At 31.7% G+C, this 14,916-nt stretch overlaps 1 protein-coding gene across 1 annotated transcript; it reads right to left on the reverse strand.

The window, feature by feature from the left end:
- Positions 1 to 604: 604 nt before the first annotated feature.
- On the reverse strand, positions 605 to 12,108 carry LOC121391616 (3-hydroxyisobutyryl-CoA hydrolase, mitochondrial-like). Its single transcript, XM_041523181.1, is given in 17 exon segments — positions 605 to 621; positions 2,919 to 2,990; positions 3,388 to 3,484; positions 7,046 to 7,101; positions 8,112 to 8,182; positions 8,939 to 9,009; positions 9,179 to 9,299; positions 9,364 to 9,395; positions 9,451 to 9,555; positions 9,872 to 9,886; positions 10,193 to 10,275; positions 11,253 to 11,279; positions 11,282 to 11,312; positions 11,314 to 11,330; positions 11,707 to 11,785; positions 11,850 to 11,986; positions 12,036 to 12,108. Coding segments are annotated over 17 exon segments (1,104 nt in total).
- Positions 12,109 to 14,916: the final 2,808 nt, after the last annotated feature.

Here is a 14,916-nt window from a genome sequence, read left to right on the forward strand (position 1 = left end):
AAAAATAAAGGTTGAAACAAAACAAATACATATATAATATATATATATATATATATATATAACAAAATAGATCGGTCTTTCTAAATGTAATGACAATGAAATTATGTTTACAAAAATATGTTGTGATATTTTAAAGGGAGGTTGGGTGGGTGTGTCTGTGTTAGTTTTGGGAAGATCTTCATACATCAGAAATAACAAGACTTTGTGCTGGATAATTTAAATATAAAAAAATTTAAAACTATATAGTTAATGTTGGCTCACCCTTTTTCTGGATTATTTTTTGATTCATTATAATTCATTTTCACATATATCTCCAACATTTCCATAATCTGTCTGGCTTGATAGTATATGCATACAAATCTTCAACCTCATCTTCAAATTTCTAAAATAATAGATAATGAAAATGAAACAAATAATAAATGAGAAGGAAACATCAAACAAACAAACATACCAGCGAAAAAACGCTATTGATATTGCCCAGTCATGGATATCAGAGTAGCTTTGTTTCAAAACAAACAGTCTTTGATCCCTTGCTAAAACAAACCATGGCATTTCGTTTCAAGCCAAAGGTTCTAGTCTCCATTTTTTCTTTAGTTTTAAGAACTCAGATTTTGTCGGGCTCTGAAATTACCATAAGGAGTAAAACCAATTATTATCCAGATCATAATTACTTTGATTTCAAAGAACAACCCATAAGATGATGGGATATTTTTACAGAGCTCAATGACAGCATCAATGGCTTGGTTTAATTCAATACCTTCATCTACCCTGATGAGCCTAATAAGTCATTAATAATATAATACTCCTAATATAAATGAAACATTGTATCTACCTTTAATATATCATTTACTATACCATGAGAATCATGATACTTCTCAGGAAGGAAAGACTTAGGACTAATTATAGAAGAATGATATAATAATAATTATAATAATTCAAGTAATGGCAATTGATAAGTGTATTCAATTGGTCTAGTGTGGTATGTATGCCTTACTCATAGTTCCAGTGGTGGCCAAAATGGTGCATTTGCTTTGCTGCCATGATAAACGTGGGTCAATAGTCCAGCTAATTTTATGGCTGTCTTCTTATCAATGGGTAGTTACTTTGAATGGACACCCATCCAACTCTGCGTTGAATTATATATAACATTAATTTAATGAAAATGAGCAGATGATGTAATAGATTTAAACTCTTGTTATATACTGATAAAAAAGTCTGTATCTTGCAACTCCAGGGATCCTCACCATCAGGCCATTCTTGACCAATTTCCAAACTGTGCTTTTCCACGGCATCTACTCATCAAATCCCCGTCGGTCTAACAAAAAAGAGTTTGTATATTTCAATGAAAGATAGGATAGAGATATAATACATTGTCATTAGGTCTCTTATATTTTTGGACAGTTTTTAAAATAATTTTTGTTATAGCGTGTGTACCCTTAGAATGAATACATAAGGTTTTAATTCAAAATCCATTTGTTCGTAAAGTGGTAAGTCCTCTCTGAGAACAGGAACTAAAGAATGAAGAATTGAGGGATCAGATAAGAAAGAGAATTGTTAGTGAACTTACAAATTTGGTGAACATTACCACTTCTCATAAAATGACCAGCTTGTACTCTCTAAATGAACGAAAGAGAGTTATATTCAAACCATAATTAGAGAAATATTTGAACAATATTTGATTCAATCAGAGTAATTTTTGATTCAATCAGAGTAATTTTTGATTCAATAATTGATTCAATCAAAGCAATGTTTGATTCAATCAGAGTAATTTTTTGATTCAAAATTGATTCAAATCAAAGCAATGTTTTGATTCATCAGAGAGGTGTTTGATTCATTATTTTTATTTATTTATTTTCATACTGGTTTTCCTCCATATTTGCAACATTATCTCTTCAACAGAATTAGGAACCACGTAGAAAATGTCATCAGGATACTGAATGTCTAAAAAGAAAAAAAAGAAAAAGAGAGAGAGAGAGATAAGTAATCAATTACAAAGTCTATCTATGCATTACCAAAGGTAGAAACAAATATCTCTAATCACAACGGCTAACATATCATTACATTGACCTATGAGAGAGAAGAATATAACTACAATATATAGTACTGTGTTATAATACAATATATAGTACTGTGCTATAATACAATATATAGTACTGTGCTATAATACAATATATAGTACCTGTGTTATAATACAATATAGTACTGTGCTATAATACAATATATAGTACTGTGCTATAATACAATATAGTACTGTGTTATAATACAATATATAGTACTGTGCTATAATACAATATATAGTACTGTGTTTATAATACAAATATAGTACTGTGCTATAATACAAATCATATAGTACTGTGTTATAATACAATATATAGTTACTGTGCTATAATACAATATATAGTACTGTGCTATAATACAATATATAGTACTGTGCTATAATACAATATATAGTACTGTACTATACAGTAAGTACTACAGAATGGGATTTAAATTAAACATCTCTTACCAGTACTTGACGAATATCTTGATCCAAAATAATTACATTAATTAGTACATAGTTTTCTAATAACTCTTGTGTCCCTAATATAGGTACATAAAATGAAGTATCATATCATTTTATTGTATATCTTACTTTCCAAAGTAAGAAGGCGGTAAGATATTTATTTTGTGTTCTTTTTTTAGGTTTATGTGATGGAGAAGTAAAACAGGAGATGGTGTTATATCGTGAGAATATGGTATAGCACCAGAGTGAACAGATGTTGTACTGACATTTTCTGTTCCCACCTATTCCTGCTTCCTTGATAAAGAGAAAGAAATAACTCACTAATTTGCCTTTTTGTCTATCCATCCATCTGTCCATTTTATCCATCCATCCATCTGTCCATTCTATCTATCTATCCATCCATTCACTATCTTACCATGCACTGATTCTTTAGAACCAATGAACTGTTTGTGGAAACTGTAGATAACGTTAACGAGGGTGTCCTTCTCTGTACAAAAAATAAAGCATTCATTTTAATACCAATTTGAAATCTTACTTTTCATGGAGTGTAAAATGTATCAGCTTAATCTCAGTAGATTCAGTAGGTTCTGTAGGTTCAGTAGGTTTGATAGGTTCAGTAGATTCAGTAGGTTTGATAGGTTCAGTAGTTCGGTAGGTTGATAGGTTCAGTAGGTTCGGTAGGTTTGGTTAGGTTTTGTAGGTTCAGTAGGTTCTGTAGGTTCGGTAGGTTCAGTAGGTTCTGTAGGTTTCAGTAGGTTCGGTAGGTTCAGTAGGTTTCGTAGGTTCAGTAGGTTTGGTAGGTTTAGTGACTTCATTAGTTTCAGTTTTTGAAGATCCTAACAATGAACACACTATATATTGTGTAGTTCAAGATCTTTTAATACCTTCTGATCTCGATACTAGTATCATCATGTCATCAAGATATTCAGCAATTTGAGTTGATTGATCTGAATACACAACATGATCTTCATCAACAAATTTCTAAACAAAAGACAAAAAATATTAAACTCAATATACGAACTAATATTCTTTGAATAGACCAACCCAGTACAAGTCCATTTTCAAAATTTTTCACATGAAGTCAAGCTGTTCAATGGTCCATTTCTTTATAATCTGTGTGTATGATATCCAGCAATCATTGTTAATTTCAATGTACAATCAGTAAAGATGAGTTCAATTCAGGGCATGGGGTCAAATACATTAAAAATAGTATTTCAAAACTTCAAAATTCAAATACAAATACAAATATTCAAAAAAAGTATTTAAATACAGCTAAATACAAATACTTATGTATTTGACCCAAGCCTGGAGTTCATTGAGTTTAAACCCTTTACAACATCAGTCATTTTATTCTACTAATCCAAGGCATTAGTTAGCTATGATTTTTATTTAATATCATGTTTGTATGTAGTACTTACACTGGATTCATTTGTAATATGGGCCTCATTTGATAACACAACAGAACTTGAGTGGAAAACACAAGTACTGTTTTGTACACTTTCATCATTAGGCTAACAAGGAAAAAAAACAATTTTAAACACACACAAGTCTCACTATTTCTTACAGTGACTGTAAAATATGTTGTCACATGATGTTTGGCAAGAGTATGCATCTATAGCCTTCATCATTGTGTTGTACATCTTCATTACTGCTCACTAGTTTTCTCTGCTCCTTCAAAGGCCTGAATAAAATATGGAATATAGAATATGTACATATATCTCAATTTCTAGTCTCAACATTTAATCCAGTACTGCATGACACTAGAAAAGAGGCTGGGACTACCAATCATAAGCTAATTTCCTCACTAGAAAGTAAAGGACACATTTACTATATATCTTTGACATCAAATTTACACAACATGGTGACTAATATGTCAAATATTATTTACTTGAGGGAGTCTTGGTCACCGCTAACTTCTGCTGGAAAGTCCCAAACTTACAGCCATTGAGTCTCTACAGTGACGTAATCAGTAGTAATGAAGTGGAATGTATTAATTGTTACCTTTCTCTTTGATTTCACATCATTTATTTGTTTTTTGCAGCTAAAAAAAGTAAAAATTTAACAAAACTTTTCAAATAAGCATGTGGTTAATGACCCTACCTGAGATAAATGAGATATCGGAGTAAAAGATTATGTTCTGCCTCTTGGATGTCCTCGTTGAAAATTGAAAAAAAATTCTTCCGGAAGTAAAGGAAATGAAGAATTAAAAATTTATAGCTAGTGAATTATCTTTATATCAATTTACCTCAGCAATACGGTATCTCCATCTTCAATACCGTTGTTCATTAAGAGACTTTGTAGGATCAAGCCAATTTACTAAGAACAGTTAATAGTTTCATTTAATTTTATATTATAGGGATAATATTATGAGGTGTGTACTAAAGTTACTTACTATGAGCAACACTAACTCCAGTCTTCTCAGATGAAGAAGGCATAGCTAATGACAGTTCTTTGTATTTTTTTTACTCCTATAATTAAAAGTGAATTAAAAACATTAATAAGATCGTTATTTGTGTATATATTGTAAAATAATATGAATTATTACTTTACAGGAGACAGAGTTATGCATACTTCACTACTACATGATGTAGGTAGTGAAATCTCTTTTATCTTAGAAAGTAGTGAGTATGTATATATGAGATATATACAGACATAACACACCTTATTCTTAGGACATGTACAATAACGTCACTTACCTAGTATTTTCCCAATAAATTGACAGTTTCATAGACTGGTAGTGATGCATTAACCTACAATGGTACACCGACACATATAATATAGTTAGTAATCATATAACAAAGCTATGCAGCTGTCATTACTTGAGTGTATTATTACATGGACATAATACTAGCTATTGAATTCACAAATTAAGATCTTTAGAACAAAAATCTTATGTTTGGTTTACACATTCCACAAGCAATAATCCTATTAGATCATTAACTGTACTCTTGTATCATAAATATCATTATTAACAACTTCCATTGGAAAAGAGGAGATACAAGGAACTACTACTATAGCATTGTACTATCTTCGTCATCGGTATGTATAGATTGTGTGATATCACTGTACAGTAGACATATTACTTGTACTAACTAGATTCAACTTCTGACAGTTATTCTTGAAATATGTATTTATAGGTTCCTTGTTGATGGTTTAAGTAATTTTGTTTCCCCTATCAATGCATTCTTTGTACTCATAAGGTAATATCAACTTTCATAACAGTAACATTAGCTTAATGTGTATTGATGATATTTATATGTATGCTATTATCACAGCAATGTAGTTATGAGTGAGACAATTATAGTTCAATGGTATGTAGTGGTGTTTGAGCATGTGATAGAATGGTGGATTGAAGATTAGGATATCTGGAATGAGGATTTTAGAGTGGTGCATCACAAAACAGGATTAAGGCTAGAGTTGCATGCATTAATGAAAGATGTGTATGAAAGAATAAGTTTGCACGATGTAAGTTGGAATTTCAAATAGGAATAGTTCACATCAGGGTGTTGTCTACCTGACTCTTCCATCTCATGATTTGTACAAAATATTTCTGTTTTACACAAGCAGAAACAATTTTTGATTCTTCTCAAACTGCCTAACAATTCAGTTTATGTTGCCATGGCAACACACTAGCGAAATCCATTAAGGGGTGTGTCTAATAAGCTATGTACTCTGAAAGTAAACCATATATGTGTGTCTCTATTGCATATTTAATAAGACTAGCTTTCAAAGCATAGATACTGATTATATTTTTAAAAGTATGTGTGGGAGATATGACAACAATCAAGGCCATTAGTCTTCTAAGAAGTGAACAGAACAAGTTAGGACAAATTTTTGTTGTGTAAAACATGTGTCTCATTAACTGTGTATTTATTACCGACAGCCAAGTTGCCTTGATGATAAATTCTTTAAATAGTTTGAAGTCATTCTATTTCCTTGCCCATCCATCTATCCATCCACCCATCCATTTCAACTATTCAAAGTTGGTTATAATGCGTAAAAATTATTTGTAGGCATAGTGCGTTTGTTTGTGTGTGATATATGTGAGTGAACACTGATTAAATTCCATTCTGAGTAATATCATGCTAAGCGTACTCTGATCTCTCTCTCTCTCTCTCTCTCTTTGACTCACTTGATATTCCCTCACTTCATCAGATATATATTACATGCAATGATATAGGTAGTTGTTTTCTTTCGTAATTCAATGACATCCTGTGACAATAAATAATAACATTTGTAATTATAAGTATTATCTATTATCATATAAGGTAGTAAGTGGTCATCACTATTGCTCTCAATACTACAAATTAATTGTTTAAATTAATATGTCCATTGAAGGAGATTTAATAACACAAATAATGTGTATTTGTAATACAACATAATTAATATATTGTACAAATTAATTGACACATGGTTTTATTGATAACAATCCCATCAATGACACATTATATTAGCATTTACAAATTGACAATCATCATTAATTGTATGAATTTATGAGAGAGAATTCACCTGATTTACACAGTGATAATCAGAGAGACGTACTCTGGTTGCAGTGAGGAGAACATCCATATCTTGAAGGACAAGATAAGCTTCAAAATCTACCATAGAAAAAGATATTGAGTTAACAAGCAAATCTAATGATAGCTGCCTCAAGCAAATGTTTGCATACTCTATTACTTTAAACGTATATGATGTTTTGTAGTCTTTTATACTTTGTAATTGATCTACTCTCATATTTGTTTGCCCTAAAATTGTACAAATGCTACTAACAATGTAGGACTAAACAAAATGACAAAAATGTTGCACAAATGTAATAAAAGGAAAAGACACACAATGGCAACCCAATCTAACCTAGCATGTACTTATGTACTCTGACATAAGTCTTTATATAGTATTAATAATGTACATTCCACTGACAGCAAAATAAGAGTAACAGCTGCAGGTACTATATACACTGCGGGTTAGGAGTGAATTTTTATTTGTGCGCTGTTATTCAATAAACATTTAGGGTACTACTGGTCTACAATAGTATAAATGAGTTTGTTGACAGGATCTAGGGGCATATTTAATTGTTAGCTGTAAAAACTATCATACACACATACACATGTAGTAATATATATATATAATGTAATTATTATAAATGCCAGCAGACCATATTAAGAGTATAGAACAATGCTATTCATACAAACCAGTCTTCTAACTTGGAATGACGCTTTAGATATTATGGAGGGAAAGGTTGCACAATCAGAAGTCAAATAGAAGACATAAGATAAATTGCTGGTATTCAAACAAGGGAACGTAGTAATAAGTGTTTATTGATAAGCGCATATTTGAATTAGGCCTTGTTAATTAGTGATACATAAAATATGTAGCTTTATAATTTTGTCTGCAGCCATTATTTTTATATTTTAAGGCTAAAGTCTGTCCAATATTGAGAGCTCTACAATAGTAAAATTAATAATGAATCATATACTAATTATGCATTGACAGAACAATATTTATAGTGAGTTTCAGTTAAAACTTACGGGACTAGGACTGGCAAAGCAGACACAACTAAGGCAGGACCAGATATTATCATATAATGCATATTATTGCTTTGAATACTAACCTTTTTCAAAGTATCCTCCAAATGCTGGTGAAACAATCTCAAAGATGAGAAACACTTGTTCTTTGTAGAAGCTGTGAAGGGTAATAATAATTTAAAGTAATATACCTGCTGGATTAAAGGAATGAATACTGAAACAGTACACTAATGGCTGGCAGAAGCTTATTAAAAGGTGCTTCTTGCTGTCGTTTTTTGCTTGAATGACTTGCGAACTGATTAAGAGGACACCGCTGTTTCAGTGACACAAGTCTAACAAGTTGACTAAAAACTTCAGCTGAACTCTTATTCTGCAAATATGCAGACTTTGCAAATTACTAGTTTGCAGCAAACAAGTATTATAAGCAGTACCATTATAACATATTGTCACTATATAACTACATTATATAGAGAGTAATAACTGTGAGAACATACCTACTCTTCCAACAACTACTTGATCAAATCAGTTCTCCTTCGTTGAATCTACTGCACAACTAATACACTGAGAATATATACTCATGTGTGGGATGAAGTCTACTGATACAGGCAGTATGCATAACTCCCTCAAACCAACATTTCCTTACATGTTTTATAGATATTCAATTAACTATAATATATATATAATATTATATATATATATATATATATATATATATATATATATATATATATATATATATATATATATACACACACAATGTACTTATGATAACACTGTTCTGTTTGCTGTTATTTTTAATCAAGTTTATTCCAGTATCGATGTTGCTGCTTACTTTTACTTCTCGCTCTTCGACGAATTATCTCCAGTCAGTCGCATTATTAAGTTAACGATGTAGGTTTCGTCCATATTTCACTCTCCACTAGTTGCTTTTGCTTGCTGTGGTAAGTAAAAAGTTATCCTCGACTTCTTATCCTTCGTCTTGCACTATAAATTATGTTAACAACAAGGTTATCATATTATACTCAAAAATGTTCAATTAATCTTTCAAAGTTCATGTTACTAAACATTAGTAACACTAAATAATATTTTACATACCACAATAATAATAAAGACACACCCAAAATTCATTTTATAATTCTGAAATAAGTTTGACATATAATTCTGGACCTTCATCAGCAGTAAGAGGAGAAAAATAGTGGTCTAGAATTTCATTAGTAACCTGGTCTAAAGTGGGAGGGTCCCATTTTGGATCATTATCCTTATCTATTAATACTAAATGAAGATATTAGGTAGTCATGGTTACCATGATCAAATGGTGACAGATGATATACTAACCCTGCTCTCACTCCTTCATAGAAATCTTTTGCTGCCTAAACAAAGACATTTGAATGTTGCTGGTGATTTCTCTCTCTCTCTCTCTCTCACCATGCATCTCTGGCTAAGGCGATACTCTATCATCAAACACTCTTCAAATGTTCTTTCCTTTCCTTCTTTGACTTGTCGATGAGTAACTTTAGAAGAACTAGGAGACTAAATAAGAGAAGAAAGCCTGAAACTCATATCTTCATAAACCCATACAAGTACCTAAAACCTGAACTACAAATGTCAACTATAACTAACTAATTTATTATCAATATGAGATGTATTGCCTGTAATTACCAGTCATGTGCACCCATGTCAAGCATGTCTAATGGGATCCAAACCCCTATGAACGCACACTAACGAAATCATAGTTATATAAACACTTTTACATTGTTGTCATTGACAATTCATAGATATCAGCTTTTATAGGGAAACAAATATGACTGGAATGTTAAGAATGCATTGTTATCAATGTGGTACTTACCATTTTGTTTAACAACTGTTGACAGAAGACCCAGGTTAATAGGTATATAATACAAGGAAATAAAACATCAAAGCACAGAGTATAGAGATCATGTATGTACGTGAGATTGTATAAAATTGAAATGTATAATTAGTATGTCCTCCCTCTCTTTAAATTATCTAGATTGATTGGCTGATTGTTAGCAGCTGTATTGATAATGTATTACAAGTTGACTAACATATCTATTGTAATTATATTATCAAAAATTAATGCTATATTGTGTTTTTAATGAGAGGGAATAGTTTAATTTATAGGTTATTGATTAAAAGGGGTTTTACTCACTTGTAATTGCTTTAGAGCCCATTCTGAGCCATCTTGCTGAAGAGCTATCAAAATATCTTCAAACACTGTCATGACGGAAACATCTAATGAATAAATAGATAATAATGGATGCATAAAATGATACTAATGGACAGATAAATAATAATGGATGCATAGATAAGACAGACATATTGATGATGGACAGATGACTTACTCATTAATTTTATCAATGTATGGATTAAAGTGAAAATTCTCTATTATCAAAACTTAAACACTAAATAGAGAGAAGTGCACATACTAATAATACATGTACATGTAATAATGGTATATTAAGCGTAATAATGGTATATGTACATGTAATAATGGTATATGTATATGTAATAATGGTATATGTACATGTAATAATGGTATATGTACATGTAATAATGGTATATGTATATGTAATAATGGTATGTGTACATGTAATAATGGTATATGTACATGTAATAATGGTTATATACATGTAATAATGGTATATGTACATGTAATAATGGTATATGTACATGTAATAATGGTATATGTACATGTAATAATGGTATATTGTACATGTAATAATGGTATATGTACATGTACCTGTGTATGGAAATCATCCGAATATCTTTGACAATACGACTACTGTCTTCTCTGATGATTGGGTTATCACATGATCTAGTTAACTCAGTCATTAATGCTGGAATCTATATGGATAGACTATTATTATCAATATAGTCAAACTGTTTATCCATTCTACTCACTTATCTGTCCATCTATTAATAGTTTAGTACATACCTTCTCTTTAGCAATAAAATGAGTTAGCCACACCCCCATAAAATACGTCACGACCTTTAACCTCTGACCTTGTTAACAATACACATATAATGATAGAATGAATTTAGAGACACTTTAGATTGTAATAGTAATACAATACAATACAATTAGTTACTACTAGTTACAAATTAAACTATGTTTGTCAACAATGTCATCTTGTAGGTGTAATTAGGACTGACAAACAGTCTCTAGTACGTGCATGAGTGTAATTAATGAGTGTGAATGTAATTAGGACCTGTAAGTGATAGGAACATCCCCAATGTCCTTGTAGTTGAGGTAAGAAATATCCACCACCAAACATCAGGAAACAAACCTATTATTATAAAATGACATTAATTTTATTAATTAAATATATAATAGATAAATATATATATATAATATATAATATATATATATAGTGTATATATGTAGAGTTAATTAATGGAGTGGTTACTATCTCCCGATACATGTACATGTTTACATGTTTAAATGTTACATGTGAATAAATTTATGGTATGACATTTAAATTGTGGTCACAATACAATCTGTAATTAATGGACAATAATTAAGACAAATATTTACCTAATTTAAATAAATTACGCATGTATCTTACTCCGACATGCAACCAATTGTTATTAAAATAACATGTTCATGTAATCAATTGTCATTAAGATAACACATTCATGTCATAGTTGATAAACAATGCTTACCAATTGCTGTTTCTGGCATTGCAAAAGTAGTCGTTTCAGTAGCTACTCTAAATGGAGAATGTACTGATATTCCTACACCCTATAATAAAAGAACACATAACAGGATTCATTCCCATGTCATATGGAATGAGAATGAGTCTGACTAACCCTCCCATTGTAATTCCATCAATGATGGCCACATATGGTTTACTAAGAGTCCCTGTGAGATAATTCAATTGATATTCATGAATAAAGAAATTCTTGGCTAATGGAGCACCCACTTTACCGGCATCTGTAACAGCTGCAAATAACGAGAGAAATGACCTGTATAACACTAATGATCATTATACCTCTTATATCACCTCCTGCACAGAAAGCCTTCTCTCCTACAACAACAATAAAATTAATGGAGTCATCCTTCATTGTGGTCTAGAGAGAGAGAGAGAGAGAGAGAGAGAGAGAGATATAAACGAAATCTTGCAGACACTCTTACTTTCAGATCATCAGTCATTAGATCAATCATATTAATATTAAGTGCATTGAGAGTCTTTGGTTTATTCAACTTCATTAACCGATAACCTCCATGTTCTCCAGAGACTGTCTCAAATAAGACCTCAGACTACAAGTGAGAAGAAAACAATAAACAACGATCTTACCCAAAGAACAATACAATATGTCTCCAATATAATATATGTGATCTAATTGATACGTATGTATAGTTGTGATCTTACCCAAAGAACAATACAATATGTCTCCAATATAATATATGTGATCTAATTGATACATATGTATAGTTGTGATCTTACCCAAAGAACAATACAATATGTCTCCAATATAATATGTGATCTAATTGATACATATGTATAGTTGTATGCATAAATGTACTTAATGCTGCACATATTAGTCGGTACAATATAACTTGTCATTCTGTACGCATACTGCACATACCTCATGACTACCAGCAGCTGCTGATGACATATCCAATCGCTGTAATATTGAAATGTGAGAAAAGGACACGACAAGAAACAACACACTACTATAACTATTACATGCCCACTTACAAATTCAATATTAGTTAACAAATACATGTCAACAATCTCCAAATGTGTTCATACAATAGTTCATCAGATTGTGTGTAGGGTGTGGTAGTGTATGCAGACTTACTGTTGCCATAGAAGTAATATTGGGTTTTAAATGTCGCAATAACGTATTAGTACGTGTGATAGCTCTGTATAGTGCAATAAATAATATTAAAAAATGTACTAGTAGGTAGACATACCTTATTAAACTCATAATTTATTAAGAATGCTGCAAATTAATATTGTAGGTGTGGTTTTGAGATTTTGCGCGATAATTAGAGTTCTTGGAGGGAGAAGCAAGACATGTACTATCCAGTTGGATGGCCTCGAGTATTAGATGGTAGAGGAGCAACTGGAGGGACTCCTCTCCAACTTATAAGACACAGGACAAAGAATTTGATATTTGAATTGAGAGGACATTCAGTGGCTGTATGGCATTCTCGAGTGAGTTTGAAAGAGGTTAAAAATTACATTGAGATGAGCAAACCTGTTAATTACAGCTAATCTTCTGTATTAAGTAGCTGTATCAAATTGACACTATGTAACAAGTTATTCTCATTTTTCTATCACTTTAGTTACAAATTTTGCTGACATCCTATAAATTATCACCTGCTAATATTAAAAGACATGGTATTAATTCATATGGAGCTCTAAAACTGATGGCTCTTGTCTAGCTATATCAGTAAGTTACTAACACATACATACGTATATCATAATACTATACAGTACTATATTATATACATACATATCTAGTTTCATATAACTACTGTATATACAATGACTGCTTGTGTGTGTGTGATTTGTTTACTGCAATATATCTATGCAACCATTCTTCTTGCCTCTGTAACCATTTATTTGTCCGCCCACATGTAATTATAAAGGTATATATCTAACTCATATAATACTATAACAATATTTTAGTTTGTGTCCATGTATCTCTCTCTCCTCCTCCCTCAGACTACTAATGGATTGCTTTATTTCTTACATATTACTTATGAAAGTTCTATCAATATCTCTACAAAATGGCGGCATTCTTACCGGGAACATGGCATGTTAGTGTTGCTAAGTGTATGAAGACATAATAATAATGACATGATCAATATTGTAGATCTCGTCATACTCCTGGTTTGGAATTACCCTCGGAGGGCCTTCCTTTGGAAAAGGTCTCACTAAAGTTGATCCATGAGGTCATGATATCTGGACACACCCATGTTTTGTGTCCTGTTGCCGGGCAACTAATGATTGCCACTGATCTTGGACTTATCTATCGTGTTAACTGGGAAGGTCGATTTGATGCCAATTTAACAATTCATTTGAGCAGTTTGACCTTTGCTAATGACCTCTACCCAGAGACAAGAGGTAAAGATTAGCTCAGATCTCTTTTAACTTTCCTTCTCTTTCTCTCTCTAGCTCACCAATTAGAGGAACTAGAGTCAGTAGTTGACATATCTTATTCACCAGAGCTACATGGACTAGCTGTAGTTCTTTCATCTGGTAAGGTAGCTTTTATAACAGGAAAATCAGCGAGATTTGAACCTCAAGTAAAAAATTTAGTTCATTCTATGAGTCTATTTTAATTCTATTTTGTAGTCACTTCAGGGGGTGTGGCTTCGAGAGACCTCTGATGCTGTATATGTGACAGTCAACCCTCGTTATAATTTAATTGCATGTGGGCGTGTTAAGTTAGTATATTTAAATATTGCGTGTGTCCATTATTATCTCTACATCCCTCCATTTTAGTGGTCTTATTGACACATATACAGTTGACGATACTTCAGGAGCTTGGAATAAATTGAACACGCTTCAATTATCAAGACTACATTTTGCAGGTATACTAAAATGAAAACATTATATTTCATACTTTTCTCAGACTCAGACCAATACCAGTTAGGCTCAGTCCAATGTTTACAATGGAGTCCATTCGATTACAGTGTATTAGTTGTAGCCTGGAGAAATGGTGGACTCTCTATGTGGTCAGTATTTGGATCATTGCTGTTTCATTCTTTGGGTAATCAACCTGGGTAAGCCCCTCTTTATTTCTGATATTAATGAGTATAATTTCTGATTAGTACACCCACTCCATTGTTTCGGTCTCAGTCGACTTTATTGCAGTCTCTGGTTAGTAGATGGACAGATATGTGGATGTATGGAC

Source organism: Gigantopelta aegis, unplaced genomic scaffold (assembly GCF_016097555.1).
Source record: "Gigantopelta aegis isolate Gae_Host unplaced genomic scaffold, Gae_host_genome ctg2744_pilon_pilon:::debris, whole genome shotgun sequence".
Lineage (NCBI taxonomy): Eukaryota > Metazoa > Mollusca > Gastropoda > Neomphalida > Peltospiridae > Gigantopelta > Gigantopelta aegis.